The sequence below is a fragment of the Cervus elaphus genome, chromosome 1 (genome assembly GCF_910594005.1).
Source record: "Cervus elaphus chromosome 1, mCerEla1.1, whole genome shotgun sequence".
NCBI lineage: Eukaryota > Metazoa > Chordata > Mammalia > Artiodactyla > Cervidae > Cervus > Cervus elaphus.
In genome coordinates this window covers 91702888-91725001 of record NC_057815.1, presented here as the reverse complement: position 1 = coordinate 91725001, position 22114 = coordinate 91702888, and the positions used below count along the sequence as shown (strand labels likewise).

At 40.5% G+C, this 22114-nt stretch overlaps 1 protein-coding gene across 1 annotated transcript in view; it reads right to left on the bottom strand.

Moving 5' to 3' along the window:
* Positions 1-397: 397 nt before the first annotated feature.
* Positions 398-22114, bottom strand: part of LOC122674183 (fatty acid desaturase 2-like protein FADS2B) — a 41357-nt gene continuing 19640 nt past the window's right edge. The window contains exons 3-12 of the mRNA XM_043872359.1: positions 19199-19396; positions 17381-17482; positions 14025-14150; positions 9496-9556; positions 6814-6890; positions 6555-6652; positions 4831-4927; positions 2811-2890; positions 1951-2076; positions 398-577 (exon numbers count right to left, since the gene is read on the bottom strand). Coding sequence (XP_043728294.1) covers positions 517-577; positions 1951-2076; positions 2811-2890; positions 4831-4927; positions 6555-6652; positions 6814-6890; positions 9496-9556; positions 14025-14150; positions 17381-17482; positions 19199-19396 — 1026 coding nt within the window. The 3' untranslated portion in view covers positions 398-516. The remainder of the gene's footprint in view (positions 578-1950; positions 2077-2810; positions 2891-4830; positions 4928-6554; positions 6653-6813; positions 6891-9495; positions 9557-14024; positions 14151-17380; positions 17483-19198; positions 19397-22114) is intronic.

Sequence of the window (22114 nt, the reverse complement as noted above, 5' to 3'; positions counted from 1 at the left end):
GAATTCTAATGCCACACTCAGTGATCTGGGAAGTTGTGAAAGTAATAGACCTTGAGTGTCCTCCTTTGGGAATCTTATTGAACAAGCTGTTAAAAATTCAATTGAGTAAATCTGAAGACTTCATTGGCTTTATTCAATGACTTCTGAATGAAGCAATATCCCAGTTAGTAAGCAGAAGGGAATTCTGAGGGGTTGTGCAAATGGAAGGTTTTTATAGGAAGAAAGGAGGGGCCAGGAAGCCATCAGCAAAGTATATTGAGGGCAGACACTTTTTTTTTCCCCCGTTGGGGGAGGGATTACAAGGGTTTTCTCTGAGCCAGGGGCAGGAATGGAGAAGGAGTAAAACACAGCACATTGCCTACCCAAAAATTCCAGACTAGGTGATTAAGATAACATTTCTGGGGAAGGCTGTAACTGCAATTATGTCAGGTATTGTAGAGGTTTGGTACCATGGGCTTTAGCACAAGTGACACTTTTGGGGCCTGTGGTTTTCTCTTTAGCACCTGCACATCTGCATTATGTTTGTGGATGCATGCAGTAAGCCTCCTTCCAGAGGGCTCCAGACTTCTTCAGGGCCCTGCAAGAGGAGCAGAGAAAATCATGAGCGGGTAAGACTCAGGTCAAAGGAGCTACTTCATGGAACATTTGCTCTTTTACTTAATACTTTACAACATTGTCGTTTTCAACTATATCTGAAAGACCTCTTTCTATCTTGTCCGGCGGAGGAAGTCAAATACACTGACTTATGAAGGTGAGTTCACATTTTCTATATGGAGGAGACTGATATTTTGTTTTATGCTTTTCTGTACTCCAAAGCATCACTTTCCTTTTCTCCAGTATTAAAAGAAAAAGCTCTGTTGAACCTCTATAAGATAAACCATATGACTATAAACCAACTCGTCCTGTATCCACCTACCTCTCCTACTTTATAAAGTGAAACATTTTTCTAGGCTCTGGTGACACAGAAGTGAATAAGAGTGATGAGAGTCTTGTCCACCTGGAGTTCCTGGTCTGCACTGGGAGACACATATTACCCAACATGCTATTTAATCATGATTGTGATAAAAGTCAGACATGAAGAGAAGCAAGCATGTGACAGGTTTAGTCTTGGGGGCAAGGGAGGACTGAGATGAAGAAAAGACCTTTCAGGTGAGCTTTGGAGAGTGAATGGAACTTGAGAAGGTGACGGGGGCGGGGGGAGGCAGGTTGGAAGATTATTCTAGGTAGAAGTAAAGGTGAGCAAGGATGTGTCATGGGCAAGGGGCAGGGAGTTCTGTAGCAACTGAAGGGGGTTCAGATATCTGGAGGGCAGGAAAGGAAGAGGGCAGTGGTAGAAAGTGAAGATGGATTACTGCTCAGGGATCAGATCTGACCAGGTCTAGCCTTGATGGCTTATTTATTTATATTAATAAATATTTTTTCCTAATGTGAAGATAAAAAATATTCAACCAAGGTTTTGGCTGTTAATTTGATGAGCACAGGATTTTCTAGGTAACTGTGCATGCTTTAGGATGAATATGGCTTCTCAGTTCCTATAGGAAGAGTCACCCCTGCCTGTCCCACCAGACCCTGCAAGCAGCTTAGTTTTCAACCCTGATCCAGATGAATGGAGAGTCCCTTCTACTGGTTAAGTTCTAAAGCATGTCAAGGCTTTGTGGGTGATACAAAGACAAATAATACAGAACCCTGGTTTATAAGAAGCTTGTAATTTAGTAGGGCACCAAGATATTTTCACTAAGAAGTACCTAGAAGGCAGCAGGTAAATGGTAGGAATGACTGTTATCATTTCTCTGTTAGTGTTGCTCCTTATAAAGCCTCCTGTCCATGCTGGGCACATGAATGTTCCTTAATAAATAGCTATTGACTGAATGATGATTGATAAGGCAGTGAAGAGTCTGGGGACCAGCAGTGAAGGGAAATGAGAGCTGTGGGTTGGGGGACTGTTATTACCTGGCAATATCTCCAAATGCCTTCAACATGGGCTTGTTCACATACGGCAGTCCATGCTTGGCACACAGTGACTTCACCAGAGGTGCCACCTTGTGATAATTATGGCGTGGCATTGTGGGAAACAGACTAGGAGAACAGAGGAGATATACAACTTTTCAGACCTAAGGAGAAACCCAAAGTTCCCTTCCTTCTTTTAGAAAATAAAATGGTATCAGCCACAGAGACCCAACCTTGACCTTGCACAATTCTTTAGTTCTGGAAAGTTAAAAAACTTGCTGGCAGACTCATCTTATCCCTTCAGTTCAGTTCAGTTCAGTCGCTCAGTCATGTCTGAGTCTTTCCGACCCCATGAACAGCAGCAGTGAACTACCCGTTTCCTCTCTGTAACTGATCCTTTGGTAAAGTATTTCCAGATACCGGTTAGAAATTGCAGCAGGGACTCCACTTCCTTAGTTATTTTGTAAACTTGGCTCCAAAGACACAGATAAGAAAATATTTGAATTATAACATAGTTAAGTTTGAACACAAGTTGGTTACCCAAGTGTCCTGATATTTCTTAGGTTTTGCCAACAAAGCAAATGCAAAGAAATCGCCAATTTCTAAGCCCATAGGAATCTGGAAACTGAGTCACTGATACTTTTCCAAGATTTCACTCCATTTACTCACAATTGTGACACTTCCTTCATTTCTTTCTTCCCTTATCTATCATTGTTGTTAATTGAAAAATAGCATCCTTTAGAGAGCCCTGGTTCATTTTTTTCCCTTAAGTTGGTGAGTCTTCTGCTCCGCTCTGGACTATATGGAGGGCAGTTATTAGTGACAGCCCTTGCCCTTTATCATGAACTGTTTCTCTTACTCACTGGTGCTCAATTTGGAAGTTCAAGTGCCCAGTGAACCAGTCATTGAAAAAGGACTGTTCAACATTACAGGTGGCCAAGACCTGCAAAGAAAAAGCTTACATTAGATGTAGATGAGCCCGTGACAAACAAGAGATTTAGTCACTCTTTTATTTATCCATCATTCAACAAGTGCTGATTGAGTATGCATTTTGTGTCACAAACCATGAGGGATAAAAATAAGTCCCAGGTCTCAGGGACCTTTCAACTATAAAGGAAATAAGGCATTTTGCTAAGAAGTATAGATAAGGAAATAGATATAAAGAAGTGAATAGGATCTGAGAGGACTAAGTCACTATCAGCCCTCAAAATCAGAAGACTAAGGTATTGTGAGTAAGGACTTTGGCAGATGGTAGTGGGATTGTAGGACTCTGGTAGAAATTATAGGAGTTTGAATGTTATTACCACAGAATAGACTTAAAGGACTTCTAAATGGGGAATAAAGCATGCAAGGGCTTTAATCAAGGGCTCTGTGCCTAGAAATACATTTATTAATATATTAATATATACAAGTAGCTTCCTTTTTAATCTAATGTATTTTATTTTACACAAAGACAGACTGACAAGAAGTTTATAGGATTCTCCAGACTATGTAGAATGCTTATGAATGTGACTTTTATTCAGTGCCTTTCTAAGATTTAATTCTTGTTAGGGTTGTTGCCATTTTTTTTACCAGCTGAGCCACCAGGGAAACCCAGTTGTTACCATTTTTAACGTTATTTTTGCAGTTGTTCTATGTCAGGGTTCCTTGAAGTGTACTTTAGAGTACCTTGGGATTCCCTAGAACACTTTCAGGGGATCTTCAAGGTCAAAATGATCTCCATAATACTTCTGAGACAGTATTTGCCTTTTTCATTCTTGTTCATGCATGCTTATACCATGGGTTTTTCCAGAGGCTATTAAACATGGGATGATGTCATCACTCTGATGTTAACCTTTATTGACTTTATCTTGTTTTTTTTTTAAATCAATTAATATATATTTTTAAACTCTCAGTTTCAATTTCAAATACAGTAAGTATCAGTGGATATAACCTCCACAAAAGAAAGCTCTTTCACATTCTCAATAAGTTTTAAGAGTGGTTTCTTGATCAAAAAGATTGAGAACCACTGCTGTGTGGAGTGTCCACTGAACTTGGAAATGAGCATGGAGAAGGAAGCAGTATGATGCCTGGATTCTCCAGGTAATCACAACACAGCCAGTGTCAGGCTTAGGGGGCAGTGGTATTCTACATGGGTCACAAGTCTTTTAATTGTTAGCTGCATTCTCCCCGAGAATGCTGAGTCTCCCCTCTGGGCCCCACTATCTATACAATGAAATGAGGGGGATTGCAGGGTTCTCCATTCTGTTATTCTAGGAGTGTGAGATTCGTTGAAAGACTGTATCATGTTGAGGCAGGTTTAGTAAACCTTGCTTGTAAAGTGCCACACAGTAAATGTTTTAATTCTGCATCACAGCTACACAGTTCTGCTGTTTTAGAATGAAAGTTATCAGAGAATATGTAATGTATAAATGTGGCTGTGTTCCAATAGAACTACAAAAACACAGACTGGACTAGATTGGCCCTTGGACTATAGTTTATTAAGCCTTGGTTAAGAGCAAAGTTTCTGAAATCAAACTCCCGAGGTTTAAAACCTGCTTCTAGGGATTTCCCACTGGTCTACTGGTTAAGACTGTGTGCTTAACACAGGTTTGATCCCTGGTAGGAGAACTAAGACCCTGCATGCCACACAGTGTGGTCAAATAAATAAATAAATAAAACTTGCTTCTACCACTTATTAGCTGTGTGATCTTACACAAGTTATAGAACTTCTTCATACCTCAATTTTACCATTTGTGAAGTGGGAGTACTCTGAGCATGTAGCTACATGCAAAACAGTTGACAAAGCCTGGCCCCTGTAAGCCTCCAATAAGTATTATGTGAGGTGAGCAGATGGTAATCAGGATGCTTTGGTGGATGCTTTCCCAAAAACAGCATTATTACCTGAGTGCTGAACCAGTCCTGGTTCTCCTCTTTGCTTATTTTCATTGGTATGTGGCTCATCTGGGTAACATATGCAATCCACGGACTCTCAAGAAACCTTTAAGAGAACAAAAGGAAGATATCACTTCTTGGGATGTTTCAGTTCCAGTCACTGGGCTTGCATACCCACTTGCAGATCTGGCGAGCGTTAGAGGAAATGGCAGTGACTCAAAGGTTGCAATAAAGTGGTGGTTATTTGTTTTTCATCTTTGCAGACCTTTTATATCTGAAGATTACACACTAGGTATCAGTCACACTCCCTGTCTTGCAGCCTACTGTACCAGCGCAGCGTCCCCAGTATTTTCTGTAGGCATTGGTGCAAGGCTTAGAAGACCCTAGATAACTGAAGGTCAGGCTTCCCTGGTGGCTCAGTGGTCAAGATTCCATCTGCCAGTGCAGGAGATCTGGGTTTGATTCCTGGGTCAGGAAGATCCCCTGGACAAAGAAATGGCAACCCACTCCAGTATTCTTGCCTGTGAAACCCCCAGAGCAGAGGAGCCAGGCAGGCTACAGTCCATGGGGTCACAAAAGTGTTAGACATGACTTAGCGACTATAGTGACAACAACTTAAGCATATATGCAATGTGATTAACAGTTTGGCTGTTGTCATCAGATAGAACTGGGGACGAGTTGTGATTTGGCACTGTTACTGGCCCTTATTAGTTCTTGAGTAAGTGATTTCATTTCTCTGAACTTAAGTTCTCTTACCAGAAAAATGAAATTGATACTATCTACATTGCCTGGTTGTGCATTGTTTTATTACATCAAATAAGGTAATGCATGTAGAGTGAGTGAAGTCGCTCAGATGTGCCTGACTCTTTGCGACCCCGTGGACTGTAGCCCACCAGCTCCTGCATCCATGGAATTTTCCAGGCAAGAATACTGGAGCAGGTTGCCGTTTCCTTCTCCGGGGGATCCTCCCGACCCAGGGATGGAACCCGGGTCTCCCACAATGCAGGCGGGCGCGTTGCTGTCTGAGCCAGCAGGGAGGCCCACCGTGAGCCATCAGCAAACCACCTGACTCGGAGGAGCTGCCGCCGCTATGAGCAGGGACGTGAGTGATGAGGGAGGGATGCATCGCGAGGTGAACAGGCCGATTCAGTTTAAAGTGCTTTTGATGTGGGGAAAATCTCTAGTCATAAAATAACTTTTTAAAAAACTGGGCTCTTACTATCTTCGGTAAGAATTATGATGTCCAGCTGGATTACAGTTTGAAGGACTTGGTGATCAGGCAGAATGCAATTGTCCTTTGAGAAACATGCAGGTCCACTTAAATGTGGATATTTTTTAGTAAACACATACTCTACTACAAGATTAGTGCTTGCCTGAATTCTCAGTTGTGGAACCACATATATGAATAGATGACTATGGAGCTTGAATATCTTTGGATTTTGGTAACTGAGGTGGGTCCAGGGAATAATCCTCCTCAGACGCTGAGGGATTACTATACCACAATTGGGAATTAATCATGTGGGAAAAAAGGCAAGATTGGGCAAATTCAGTTTCCAAGAAACTCATTCAACTATTTCAGCTGTTTTATCCCACATTTTCTTGGAAATATCTCAGCTACTAGAATCTGGTCTGGTGTCATAATCTGCTAATCATTGCTATTCATAAATAGCTCAGATAAGAAAGGTAAGAGGACCATCCAGAATAAGAGTGGGAGAATATTATTCTTTACTTACTTGACTAAGCACATGAGCCCCAAGGTTCCAAAGATTCCATAGAAAGGAACAAATGTGATGAAATAGCGAATGTAAGAGCTGCTGACCCAGGCGATGTCCTGCAGAAAGAAGTGCTTGAAAGTTAAGCTAGTGGAAATAAAACTGGCTAAATCTTATATCCTGGTACTCAAGGAAGCTACATCTGGAAAGGACCAAGCATGCACAGTTCCCCTTTTCTACTAGCCTGATCGAGCTCTAGAGAAGGAATTGAGTTGCTCACCTCCCAGTACCTTCTCTGGTACATCTCTTTCATGGATTTCAGGTTCAAAGCTACCAGCATGAAAAGGTGGACCCCAACTGAGGAAAAAAAAAAAAAAGAGGATAGTGAAAAAATAAGCAGATATGATTCCTGTGGAAGCGAGTGGGAGTTGATCTTAGCATGCTACCCCTGGAATATTTCCCCTGAGAAGGGATGGAAGATGGAGATCCACAGCCACATCCTGGATGCTGCTGGGCCTTTAGAGTCTCTGAGCCTGAACCAGGACTTTGGTTCAAGCACCCTTAGGGAGACTAGGGGAGCTTTGAAGATCTGAGTCATTCCTGATGAAGGCATCCTGGAATGCTTCTGCTCTGAGCTTTCAAGTTTTCTCAAGGTCCCTGGAATCCTTCAATCCTTCACGATCCTTCGTGTTGAGCCCTGTCACAATATGTCGAGGTGGCAGATATAGAGCAGGCATACTGAGTCTGGTCTGATAGTTATTTACCTGCTCATCCCCCAGGACCACTGAAGTTGCCTGGAGCACATAGGAGTCATATGGACAACCTTCAGACTTTGACAACTCTCTCCTTGATCAAACTTGAGCCAGAAGCTCTGGAGTCCCCTTCCTGACTAGGCTCCACTCTTGACCTGCAAACTTTCAAAGTCTGTGAACTGTCAGCACAGATGATTTTGTCCACCCTACACACTAAGAGACTCACAGAAATGCTAAAAATCGTTTCTAAGAACAGTTCAAGGCCATGCTCTTGGGATGACTCCAGCCCCCTTAAAATTCTTGCATGAGAAAGTTCAAGACTGTCCAAAGAACTTAATGCATGTTCAGTAGGCTTCTGACCTCCTTTTTCTTCGATCATTTGTTAGAAAACTTACAATTATAAAATTCTTACTCTGTCCCTCTGAGATGGATCTTCCCTGACCCAGAAATGTCTTTCTCAAGGACTTGGGAGTCATCCTTTGGAGTACAGTCTTAGAGGATCGGGCTCTGTCCTGCAGTCTTTGGAAGGGTAAGGAGTTTGACTTTGATAAGCACCAGTGAGAAGACACACATGGCTTAACCACATGACCAGCTTCCCCTCCCTTTATCCTCTTTCCCTAATTTCCTTTAGCATGTCGCAGTGTTTTAAAAGTCTCCCAACTTTCTTTTCTGAGAGTTGTGCTCAGCTTATACTGAAGTACCTTTCCTTACTACAGGAATCTGCATGAAAGCTGTCTTGCCACCTTTATGAAATGTCAAGCTTCATCACCCTTTGACAGGTTAAGTATGACTCATTTGTACCTGTCATACTAAGTTGAAGACATTTGAAAGAAAATGACAAAATGAAACAGCTCCTGAGGACGATGTGGTTTGTAAGCTGGGCATTCTGCAGTGAAGCTACAATATTCACCCATTCCTCATAAGCTAAGGCTGTATTGTTTTACTACACACAGGAGGAGAGTTCAGACAAGAGACCCCAACAGTTTTTTCTTATGTGAATACACATCTGTCTGGGCTGGAATAGCTACCTTTCAAACTGGAGAACCAGTGTCCTCTACACCCATTTTGGTCATGAAAGAGAATAACCGCACTAGGAGAAGTCCTCAGAATTCTAGCACTGGAAGAGGCTGCAGTGGTGGTTGAGCCTCATGTCTTAAGAAATGGACTCACAGGCCACCCCGGTCAGGCAGGAGACAGATGACCACTGGTGGCCAGTGTTTGGGCAAGCCAGATCATCTGCAACCGTTTCTCAATCTTAACACTGTTGGCATCTTAGGGTCAGATAATTCTTTACTGTTCAGGGCTGTTCTGTGTCCTGTAAGGCATTTCATGACACCCCTGGCTTCTGCCCCATGGATGTCAGTACCATTCTCCCGCTTTGTTTTGATAATCAAAAAAGTATCTATACGGTGTCAAATGTTGGGGGCAACTATGCTCTTAGGTGAGAACCACTGATCTACAGGAAATGTTTGGAAACTTTCCTAATTTGGGTTTCTTTTCCAAATGAGTAAGCATGTTTTAGACGAGCATATTTTGGGGTCCTAAACTTTCCTTTGTGAGCTATCATCAGTTTGACTTGGTTAAGAGCAGAACATTTTTGCTTCTAATATTTTCATTGGTATTAGCACTATTCAGCTACCCTATTTTCTCTCAAGCCTAGAACATGTCCAGATCTATCTTATATGTGTGTGTATCTGTCCACTAAAATATGTTCTCCAGCTGTATGTAAGCTGTGGGAACAGTCAACTTTCTTTCACACAGAAGCTCTGCAGGTGACTTTTATTCATGAGACTCTGCTTTTTCTGGCACCTACAGTCAGTACTTAAGCATTCTTTTCCTAGTTTTCCTCCCTATGCACATACACTATCCTTTTCTTCTTTATAAGTATTGTATTTAGTTTATCCAGCACAAGAGTCACATATTCCCGACCCCTTGATTGGCGTCCTGCCTTCCATCCTTCTTGGAACATCTCCTTCCCTGTACAGCAGCCAGAGTGATGAGATGCCCATTAAGAATGCCTAATTGCTCTTCTGTTTTCCTTTTCAGATTTCACCCAGGTAAGTGTGAAATAAAGCATGCTGCTTTTTTGAGGCACAACAAGACATGGGATCGTCTCTCTGTGGGAGGATTTCAGTCATGCCTTCTGTTTTGACAACAGTTTGCTTCAAGGAAACAGGAAGATAAGCATTGTGTCTTCCTGTGTGACTCACCCGTGCAGAAGTACAGGTGCTGCTTCTCGTAGTTGATGAATTTGATTTTGTTCTTCCCATACTGAATGGAGAGAATAAAACTAAAGTAAGAACAATATAGACTTCTGTTATTATACTCAAGGTTGTGTGTGTGTGTGTGTGTGTGTGTGTGTGTGTGTGTGTGTGTGTGTATGTAGAATCTCTATAGAAAGAGCCATCTGGTCAGAGTTCATTTACTGTCAAACTAAAGCCACTGAAGAACCAGAACCGAAGGGGGAGGAAATACTGTGGTGCCTTTTTCTTTATTTAAATGTGGGCAATTCTTGCAGGGGTGGCTTATCCCATTTGAATTCAGGGATTGTGATTGTTTATTATTATTCCCATGGGAGCCATTTTAAAATATTTGTCCTGGTGTGGAATGGAATGGTGATTCAGGAGGAATATTTCTGATAAGTTTTTAAGGTCTTCTTCAAACTATGTGCTTAGAATTTTGCTTGAAGCACAGTCTGCTTTTATCTATTCATCCATTTAACAGGTATTTGTTGAATGGTTATGTTATAAGACACATAGTCATAACCTCTAGTATCTACTTCATCTTTCCTCCTTTGACTCCATCGTGGATCTCATGCTGTGATTTACTCATTTTAAGGCTTGATAATGTATAATCTTACCACTGGGAATTTGAGTCATTTCCTAGGGGTCTTCTTAGTTAATTTAGTCTGTGTCCAAATGTACAAAGGCAGCAAGTATCTTAAGAGGAAGCATAGAAGTAATGGTTTATCTCTATTACCTAAGAGACACTTAATAAATGTTTAGTTGAAGGAATTAATGAATGAATGATAATTCAAATCTCCTCTATAATTTTACCATATGTCAGTCACTTAAAACACTGTGAGCCGTGTTTAAGTTTTTGCTTTTCCCATTCTTTTGATACCTTCCCTTCTACATATTTCTTCTGTTATTTCGATATTAGACTTGACCCTTCTTTCTCTTACTATTGTAAATAAAAATAAATGTCATGGTGATAAAGTAATGATAGTTACTTGCAGTTACTCCCAGGTTCTGGATATTTAAGGGGTAGGAAACTTGAAAGAGGGAGTCAGTGGGAAATTTTGGAGAGCTGGCAAATGTAGGTCAAGGATTGATTTTTGAGTATTGCTCCAAAGGAGAAGTCTAACTTTTCCAGAATATGAGTACAGGACCTGGCCTGGGGGATCTAATTAATACTTATTAAAAGAATGAATGTTTGAAGAAAGTGGTAGAAAGACTGACAGTAAAATAGGAAGAACAGAAACAGTTAAGGCTTACCAGAATTAGTTTTGTTGTGAAACAACTGAATTTTAGAGATTAAAAGAGTTTAAGTAAGGTGTTGTGAGTTGCTTTGAAATTAAAGTATACAGAACCTAAGGTTCAAGGGATATGTCTCTAGAATGGTGGAGAAGTGATGATGTCTCCATCCTCTGTGAAGAGGCAGCATGAGAACTGGATACAGTTCTACAGAAGGCACTTCTAGAGGGGGCCAGGCTGCCTCATGAACTCCAGTGAGGCAAATCTCCATTGCTGTGAGGGAATGGGGAGAGAAGTCAAAATGTGATAAGTTTAGTGGTCAGCCGAGGAGTTCACAGGGATTCCTTGGTGGCTCAGACTGTAAAGAGTCTGCCTGTAATGTGGGAGGTCCAGGTTGGATCCCTGGAGAAGGAAATGACAACCCACTCCACTATTCTTGCCTGGAAAAGCCCATGGATGGAGGAGCCTGGTGGGCTGTAGTCCAAAAGGTCACAAAGAGTCAGACATGACTGATCGACTTCACTTCAGGAGTATGCAGACTTTAGAGAGCTCTGACTCCTTTGCAGAGTCATTGTGAAGAACAACTGACTGAAGACTACAGTCAAGATATCTTTCTTTTTTCCTTTATATCTCGGCAGGAGACTTTTTTCTGCTAATTGGAAGAAGGTTGTCTTCCAAAACTTGGAAAACCTATTTTCAGAAAGTTGCACAATTCTGGCCACCACAAAGTCCATGGAGCAACTGACCAAGCTACACCCCTTTTTTGTTAGTAAGCTCCTAAATTCTTCCAGAAGGAGATAGAGCCTCTTCCTAAGCACTTAATTCTCAGGATCCATTATTTCTTCTCAAGGAAAGATACTTTTCTGTGGTTATCCTTATACCTTCTATGTTGAAAGCAGACTCTGAAAATCTTGGTAATAATCCTTACATGCTTGTTTTTAAGCTGAGGTTTAAGAAAGTCAACAGCTGAGACATCCTGCAGTTTGCCTTCCTTTTTCTGTTGGTTAAGAAGTCTGAATTAATCAATGGAACAAAATGGAAAGCCCAGAGATAAATCCACGTACCTATGGACACCTTATCTTTGACAAAGGACACAAGAATATAAAATAGAAAAAAGACAACCTCTTTAACAAGTGGTGCTGGGAAAACTGGTCAACCACTTGTAAAAGAATGAAACTAGAACACTTTCTAACACCATATACAAAAATAAACCCAAAATGGATTAAAGATCTAAATGTTGATTGATTTGCAGATATTAAAGAATCCTTGAATTCCTAAATGTAAGACCAGAAACTATAAAACTCCAGAGGAGAACATAGGCAAAACACTCTCCGAGAAAAATCACAGTAAGATCTTTTATGACCCACCTCACAGAATATTGGAAATATCTTTGACAAAGGAGGCAAGAATATACAATGGAAAAAAGACAACCTCTTTAACAAGTGGTGCTGGGAAAACTGGTCAACCACTTGTAAAAGAATGAAACTAGAACACTTTCTAACACCATACACAAAAATAAACTCAAAATGGATTAAAGATCTAAATGTAAGACCAGAAACTTTAAAACTCCTAGAGGAGAACATAGGCAAAACACTCTCTGACATAAATCACAGCAAGATCCTCTATGACCCACCTCCCAGAAATTGGAAATAAAAGCAAAAATAAACACATGGGACCTAATGAAACTTAAAAGCTTTTGCACAACAAAGGAAACTATAAGCAAGGTGGAAAAACAGCCTTCAGAATGGGAGAAAATAATAGCAAATGAAGGAACAAAGGATTAATCTCAAAAATATACAAGCAACTCCTGCAGCTCAATTCCAGAAAAAGAAATGACCCGATCAAAAATTGGGCCAAAGATCTAAACAGACATTTCTCCAAAGAAGACTTACAGATGGCTAACAAACACATGAAAAGATGCTCAACATCACTCATTATCAGAGAAATGCAAATCAAAACCTCAATGAGGTACCATTACATGTCAGTCAGAATGGCTGCTATCCCAAAGTCTACAAGCAATAAATGCTGGAGAGGGTGTGGAGAAAAGGGAACCCTCTTACACTGTTGGGGGGAATGCAAACTAGTACAGCCACTGTGGAGAACAGTGTGGAGATCCCTTAAAAAACTGTAAATAGAACTGCCATATGACCCAACAATCCCACTCCTAGGCATACACACCAAGGAAACCAGAGCTGAAAGAGACATGTGCACCCCAATGTTCATCACAGCACTGTTTATAATAGCCAGGACATGGAAGCAACCTAGATGTCCATCAGCAAATGAATGGATAAGAAAGCTGTGCTACATATACACTATGGAATATCACTCAGCCATTACAAAGAATTCATTTGAATCAGTTCTAATGAGATGGATGAAACTGGAGCCCATCATACAGAGTGAAGTAAGCCAGAAAGATAAAGACCAATACAGTATACTAATGCATATATATGGAAATTAAAAAGATGGTAGCGATAATCCTACATGAAAAATAGAAAAAGAGACACAGATGTACAGAACAGACTTTTAGACTGTGGGAGAAGGCGAGGGTGGGATGTTCAGAGAGAACAGCATTGAAACAAGTATACTATCAAGGGTGAAACAGATCACCAGCCCAGGTTGGATGCATGAGACGGGTGCTCAGGGCTGGTGCACTGGGAAGACCCAGAAGGATGGGATGGAGAGGGAGGCAGGAGGGGGGATCGGGCTGGGGAACACATGTAAATCCATGGCTGATTCATGTCAATGTATGGCAAAGACCACTACAATATTGTAAAGTAATTAGCCTCCAACTAATAGAAATAAATGGAAAAAAAAAAAAAAAAAAAACGAATTCTGAATTAGAGGTGAGGTCCTAAGTGTATTATGAGGCATTTGAGGTGAGTTTCATGTATAAATGAACCAAAATAACCTAAACTAAAAATAACAGCTTAGTTTCTTCCAACAGCTAGAATTAGTTGACATAAATTGATACATAGGTGTTTCCTGATTTAGCACTCCTCGAATGTACTGCCATGCCTTCTATGAGTGATTTAAACTGAATGACTTTTAAGATCATAGAGTCATTCATTCCACATTTTCTTCTTTTCTTACAACACCAGATTCACTTATTTCAAATCTATATCCTGGACTTAAAAGAAGAAGAGATGCTCTGAAAACATACTTGAATCCAGAATTTCCAGCCTGATCTCAAGACAAAGGTGTAGACCTTTCCAAGAGCCACTTCCTGAAACATTTCTCTAAGTGCCTAGTATTTCTAAACATACCTTGACAGGTTGTAAATCTCCAATAAGAAGAAATGGGTCTACATCAATATCTGGGTCTTTGAGGTAGATGTTTGTTTTGACATGGTGTTGGAAGTGCTGGTTATTCCACCATTTTACAGATAGGCCCTGAGGAGAAGAGAACATTCATTAGTTGCAAGATTTCTCTCCTGAAATATCTTTCATTATCAGAATTTTCCAAAACTAAAGAAAATAAACCTTGAATATTCATTGGAAGGACTGTTGCTGAAGCTGAAGCTCCAATACTGACCACCTGATGTGAAGAGCCAACTCACTGGAAAAGACCCTGACCCTGGGAAAGATTGAGGGCAGGAGGAAAAGGGGATGACAGAGGATGAGATGGTAGGATGACATTACCGACTCAATGGACATGAGTCTGAGCAAACTTTATGAACTGTTGAAGGACAGGGAAGCCTGGTGTGCTGTGTTCATGGGGTCTCAGTGAGCCGGACATGACTAGCGCCTGAATAGTAACAATCAGCGTTTTCTGCCTACATCTCCAAAGTTTAATTAGGATATGGATTCCTATAACATGCCGTCCCCCATGCCTGGGTCACAGAATGATTTATTGGCTAGAGGCTATAAAAGCCTACCAGAAAATAATTATCTTATCCAGGAGCACAAATTCCAGGCTAAAACAACTCCTGATAATGAAGAAGAATAAAACCGATTAAATGAAATGTTTTTCCATCTTTTTTTTTTTTGTCCTGCTTTTAAAAAGAGATATGAAATAGGTAGAGCAGAGAGTACACTTCTTATTTTATCAGTAAAGAAACCAGCTCTAAAACTAATTAGTTCTGGGGGGAAAATGGCCCCCGGGTTCCTACTTTAATAAATATTTTAAAGAGTCATGGATCTGAAGTCATCTCCTATGAGAGTTTCCCTCTGATCATCACATTTTCAAATTTCAATGATCTCATTAAATATAAATGAGGATAAAACTATTTTAGTTGATGCTGAGCTCATATCATTTCTGATTAGATCGTTTGGGATTTTTATTCTCTTTCAGTGAATATCTGAAGGTTTTAGCAGCGAAAAGGTTTTGGAAGCACATCAACTTAGTTGAATCCACTGGATTGTATAAATGCTTCTGTGTGGTTTGGGAAAATTATCTACCCTCTGATGTTCAATTTCATCTTCAGTGAATATAGTATAATGTAATGACATTTACCTGCATGGGTTGTTTAAGGAGACATGAGATTCTGTATGTAGAATGCTGGCATATTGAGATATTCAATTTCTCTTCCCTTCCCGTATTTCATTAATCATTTATAGGAGAATAAACAATAGTCATAGTTTTTATTGCCTATCTGACATTTCTCAGAAACCTCAAATGTATATTTTAGATCTGCAGTGCTCAATAGAGTAGCCATTATCTATGTGTGGCCACTGAGCACTTAATATGTGACCACTCAAATTGAGGCAGGCTGTGTAAGTATATAATACATACTAGATTCAAAGCCTCAGAATGAAAAAAGAAATGTAAAATATATTAATAATTTGTATATTTCTTTCATGTTAAAGTGAAAATATTTGGAATATATACAGGAGTAATAAAGTTGGAAGAGGGTGTTTGCTCTGAGCAGTGTGTTCTCTCGGCAAAATTCTGTTGGCCTTTGCCCTGCTTCATTCACTCCAAGGTCAAACTTGCCTGTTACTCCAGGTGTCTCTTGGTTTCCTACTTTTGCAACCAGTCCCCTATGATGAAAAAGACATCTTTTTTTGGTGTTAGTTCTAGAAGGTCTTGTAGATCTTCAAACAACCATTCAACGTCAGCTTCTTCAGCATTGATGTTTGGGGCATAGCCTTCGATTACTGTGATATTGAAGGGTTTGCCTTGGAAATGAAGAAAGATCATTCTTTCATTTTTGAGATTGTATCCAAGTACTGCATTTTGGACTCTTTTGTTGATTATGAGGGCTACTCCATTTCTTCGAGGGGTTTTTGCCCACAGTCATCGATATAATGGTCACCTGAATTAAATTCACCCATTCTGGTCCATTTTAGTTCACTGATTCCTACAATGTCAATGTTCACCCTTGCCATCTTCTGTTTGACCACTTCCAATTTGCCTTGATTCATCAACCTAACATTTCAGGTTCTTATGCACTATCACTCTCTATGGTATCAGAGTTTTCTTCCACCACCAGTCACATCCATAGCTTAGCGTTGTTTTCACTTTGGCTCCATCTCTTCATTCTTGCTGGAGTTATTTCTCCACTCTTCTCCAGTAGCAGGTACCTACCAACCTGGGAGTTCATCTTTCACTGTGATATCTTTTTGCCATTTCATACTGTTCACGGGGTTATCAAGGCAAGAATACTGGAGTACAAAATGAAGCAGGGCAAAGGCTAGTAGAGTTAGCTAGACTTGGACTACTGTGATACTGAATGGTTTGCCTTGGAAATCAACAGAGACCATTCTGTCATTTGGTTTCTCACCGAATCCTAGAATATCAGAGAAAACCTGAGATCCAGCTGAAGTCCTAATTTTAGAGATGAGAACTCTGAGAGCCAGAGATGGAATCTGACTTGTTCGGGGTTGCACAGTGAGTGTTATCAGAGCCAGGGCTGAAACCGGCTGTCATCAATCCTTGTACTGTTATCAGGTTTCCACCCATCGTTCCATTCCTGCATCCATCCCTTCATGCATTCCACACATGCTTATGGAAGGCCTACTGCGTGTTAGGCACTCTGCTAGGCGCTGCATTTCAGGGGTGCATAGGGCAGTGTGCCTGTCCTCCTGGAGCATATGTGAGGGGGATAAGGCCAACTGCCCTGCTTTTTCCAGCAGACTGGGTTTTGCAACCCTCAACTCTTAAACAGAGCCATCTAACTTTCTGTGGTTTCTCTCTTTTGTTAAACTTTTCTCTATTCTGCATCTTTTCTTTTATTTATACATAGTCCTCCCAGGGATAAAATGGTTGGCTGGATTCCCCTAGCCCCCCAGAGGTACATGTCCAGATCCCTTCTAAGAATATCCCTACTCATGACTTTATAGGGTATATCTCCTGAGAGCTGTTTCTTTAGTGGTGTAACAGGGATTGGGCCAAACAGTTTACTGGCTAAGAAAAAAACAGAACCTCTTAATAAAAATAAACCTTTCCTCCTAAACAGTTAAAATTCTAATTTTAGCATATATGTTATAATGTTATATATATATATATATATATATATATATATATATATATATATATATGTATAGTCACTGCATTGTCAGTATATTTACAGTTACTTGTGGAGTGTGTAGTAACATTTTTTGCTGATAAGTGTATGTAGAAACCACTACTTGGTGAGATGACTTTCAGAATCCCATCATACTCCTGGAACATTCTGTACCTTGAGATGACCCATCACAAATTTTTGCAACAGGTGATTCCACTTGGACTTCTTAAATATGGATAGGTGTCCCATGTCATGTTGCAGAAATCCACTCTGAGCCTGGAAGAGACAGGGTTGCAGTCAGAGAAGTTGACAAGGAAAGAAGAAAGCAGTAAGTGGGCCCGCTGGTGGGTTCGGGACCCCATGAGAACAGTGGAGGTCTCTGTATCTGTCACACTTGCTGAGTGCTTTCCCGTCCCTGCACCTTTGCACAGGTGGCTCTCGAAGCCTAGAATCTTCTCTCTACTGTCAGAATCGTCCAGTGTGGAATGGAAGGAGGATGCCTTTGGAGTCAGGCTGACTAGGGTTCTGAACTGTCCTTCACCACTTTACAAGTTATACAACTCTTGCCAAGCTAGTCGGTGGCTCTGAGCTCAGTTCTTTGTCTGAGAAGCAGGGATTATAACATTATACCTTGCTCATTCAGCTGTCTTGCAGGCAAAATACATGTAAAATTCCTGATAATGCTAAGCAGTCAAATATTTTCTTTTCCTTTCTTTATTCCAAAAGTTGCTTTTCAAAGAATAAAGCAAGTTGACTTTTCAAGAAAAAAATTAGCATATAAAATTTTGTAATTAACATTGATGTTAATTCTCCATGAAATCATCCCCAGTGGCCTCAATTAGAATTAGATGCCTCTTTCTGCTCCAAGAGCACATGCTTGTTTCTTTCCCTTCTGCCTTGTATCGTGTCTAGATATTTAAATGACCATCTCCTCCACTGGATGACTGCTGCCCAAGTGCAGGGTCAGGTGTGTTTCCCTTTGTGTCCCCAATACAGAGTTGTGGGCATAGAAGGCCATCTTCAGAAGTCTGTGCTTCATTCAAAGCATTTATCAATTGCTCTGCTACACGCCAGTTGCTGATTGCCATTTCTGCAGAATCCATGATCCTATTATCATGGGAAAATACATAGACTCTCTTCATAGACTGGTGTATTGATAAATATTGGTGAAATGAGGCTTTTGGCAAGGGTCTCAGGGAATTTTTTTAAAAATACAGATATATAACTTCTTTTTAGTAGAATTTTTTATTATGAAATAGCGTGTATAAATAGTGATATATATATATATATATATATATATATATATATAAACACACGTATAGGTATAAATTAATGTGGGGCTTTCTTTTTTCATGGTGGCTAAGATGGTAAAGAATCTGCCTATAATGTGGGAGACTCGGATTTGATCCCTGGGTCAGGAAGATTCCCTGGTAAAGGGAATGGCAACCTATCCCAGTATTGTTGCCTGAAGAAATCCATGGACAGAGGAGCCTGGCGGGTTACAGTCCACGGGGTCTAAAAGAATTGGAAACAACTGAGAGATTAAAAAGAAAACAAAATAAGTTCACATATGTGCCCTAGTCTTAGTAAAATCATTGAACAACCATTAAAAATGTTGGTTTGTTAAAGAATGAAAGATATAGGTGAAGGTTACATGGCCCAGAATGGAACTTCAGTTACTGACATTGTGTGGATAATATTGGGCAAAGGGTAACAACTGTCAAGGATATTTACCACATGCCAGTCTCTGTGCTAGGCACTGTACAGAGTAACTTGTTTAGTTTTTTTAGAACATTTCCATAAAAAATCATTACCCTGTGTTACAGATGAGAGAACTGGGGCCCAGTGGGTTTTGATAACTTGCTGGTGTCAGACACTGATGAGTAGCTTGCCAGGAAGTGCCGGGCAGCCGCTGACACCAGTGTAAAGAGGGAAGAAAAAATTCTGAGGCTTCCCATAGAGCCGCTGCCTGGGCTTAGGACACCTACTTACCTGAGCAACCGCGAGAAGACAAGAAATGAATATTGTGACAAGCCAGCCACTGCCAAAATGCCACACTATTACCCAAGCCAGGGCTTCCAAAATCAAGATCTGGGCGAGGTGAAGGGAGAAGAACCCCAGGTTGGCATTGAACAAATTCATGGTCTCTAATGTCCTCCGCAGTTCTTGGAAATCGTCCACCAACTGGGACTGTGAGATAAACGTGCAAGAAAGGAATTAGTTCCTTCAGTGGAGTGGGAGCACAGATGAACATAATTATTAATCTATTTTATCAATGTATGATACCTTAATTTTATGAATAGACATTTATTTAATAAATATAATTAGGCATAATTCAAACAAAAAATGAAACCTTAAAAAATTAACTAAAATCAAAATGCTTAAAACAAGTTATGATAAATTTTTTTCCTGGAGAAGAGACAGATGAGTAGTGATTTGTAAACTCTCCTCAAATTGCTGTGGAACTTACCATTTACTTCTTTTTGGGGGGATGGGGGAGGTTCATTGAACAGATACATAACTCTAAGAATTCTCTTTTTAAAACTGATTATTATTTTTTTTTTATGCAGATCATTTCTTTTGAAGTCTTTATTGAATTTGTGGCAATATTGCTTTTATTTTCTGTTTTATTTATTTATTCATTTATTGCTGTGAGGCATGTGAGATCTTGGTTCCCTGACGAGGGATCAAACCTGCACCCCTTCACTGAAAGGAGAAGTCTTAACGGCCCGGGCTGCCGGGGAAGCCCCCATAAGAAATTTCCTCCTTTCAAACAAAGGCCACGTTGACGTGTGGGCGACGAGCAGCGTCGCACTGCCGTCAGGTGCACAGCACGTGACCCACATGCACTGTTCCCTCAGAGTCCAGTCCCCGGTCGGCCATTGTGACGTACTGAGTGTAGGTCCCTGCCGAACAGCAGGGCCTTGCTGTTTGTCTGCTTTATGTGTAGACTTGAGTATCTATTCATAATAGTCGCCTTTTTAAATCAATGTGCTGTTTGATCTCTGATTATACTTTGGGGGACTTTGCTATCTATACGGATCTCTGTTACTTTCTATGTTATCAGCTATTTAGCATGTGCAAAAAATTCCTTTACGAAAGATAGAGTTCACTTTGATTAGCTCAAAGAATGAATTTCCTGTGAGATGCTCAGAAGCTCTACAGGAATGAGACAGGGTCCCCTGTGGTATTAGCGTGTGTGTCCATTGGTTGGAGGAGTCCTGATTCTGTGTACAAGTACTGTGCTTATGTATGTACGTCAAGTACTAGCACTGATTTACGAACTTGCACATACTCGATAGTCAGTGAAAGGCCTGGGAAGAAATGTCTCTTTAGCTTAATAACTATATTGTGTTTGAAACTCAGACTGTTGAGAAAGTAACCAGGGTATAAGAAGGAAAACTTGATTGTTCAGATGTAAAAGAGAAGGGAAATTTGAAATAATAATAAAAAAGTGCTATGAACATAATCCTAGAAGCAAGAAAATTCATTTCAAATTCACTGATACAACTTTTAAATGATCCAGTGCCTGGGAAAGTTTTGGATGGGCTTATCTCTAGAGGCCCCATGAACATCAGAATTCTGGTAGCCATAGATAACTTTAATAGATCACACAGTGTGCTAGTCCACAAAAGAATCTGAAGTAGAGTACTTGGGTACAAAAAACAAAAATGAAAGATGATCTCTGTTCATTTCCAAGGGAAACCATTCAATATCAGAGTAAGCCAAGTCTGTGCTCTGATCACTAATGTTGAAGAAGCTGAAGTTGGATGGTTCTCTGAAGACTTACAAGACCTTCTAGAACTAACACCAAAAAAGATGTCTTTTTCATCATCAGTTCAGTCCAGTCATTCAATCATGTCTGACACTTTGCAACCAAATGGACTGCTGCGCGCTAGGTTTCCCTGTCCATCACGAACTCCTGGAGCTTACTCAAACTCATGTTCATTTAGGTGGTGATGCCATCCAACCATCTCATCCTCTGTCATCCCCTTCTCCGCCCACAGCATCAGGGTCTTTTCCAGTGAGTCAGCGCTTCACATGAGGTGGCCAAAGTATTTGAGTTTAAGCTTCCACATCAGTTCTTCCAATGAACACCCAGGAGTGATCTCTTTTACGATGGACTGGTTGGATCTCCTTGCAGTCCAAGGGACTCTCAAGAGTCTTCCCCAACACCACAGTTCAAAAGCATCAATTCTTCAGCGCTTAGATTTCTTTCATCACAGGGGATTAGAATGCAAAAGTAGGAAGTCAAAAGGTACCTGGAGTAACAGGCAAGCATGGCCTTGGAGTACAAAATGAAGCTGGGCAGATGCTAACAGAGTTTTGCGAAGAGAACACACTGGTCATGACAAACACCCTTTGCCAACAACATAATAGATGACTCTACACATGGACATCACCAGATGGTCAATACTGAAATCAGATTGATTATATTCTTTGCAGCCAAAGATAGAGAAGCTCTATACATTAGCAAAAACAAGACCAGGAGCTGATTATGGCTCAGATCATGAACTCCTTATTGCAAATTCACACTTAAATTGAAGAAAGTAGGGGAAACCACTAGGCCATTCAGGTATGACCTAAAGTAAATCCCTTTCTGTTATACAGTGGAAGTGAGAAATAGATTCAAGGTATAAAATCTGATAGACAGTGCCTGAAGAATTATGGACAGAGGTTCATAACATTGTACTGGAGGTGGTGATCAAAATCATCCCCACAGAAAATAAATGCAAAATGGCAAAGTGATACCTGAGGAGGCCTTACAGATAGCTGAGAAAAGAAGAGAAGTGAAAGGCAAAGGAGAAAAAGAAAGATATACACATCTGAATGCAGAGTTCCAAAGAATAGCACGGAGAGATAAGAAAGCATTCCTCAGTGATCAGTGCAAAGAAATAGAGGAAAACA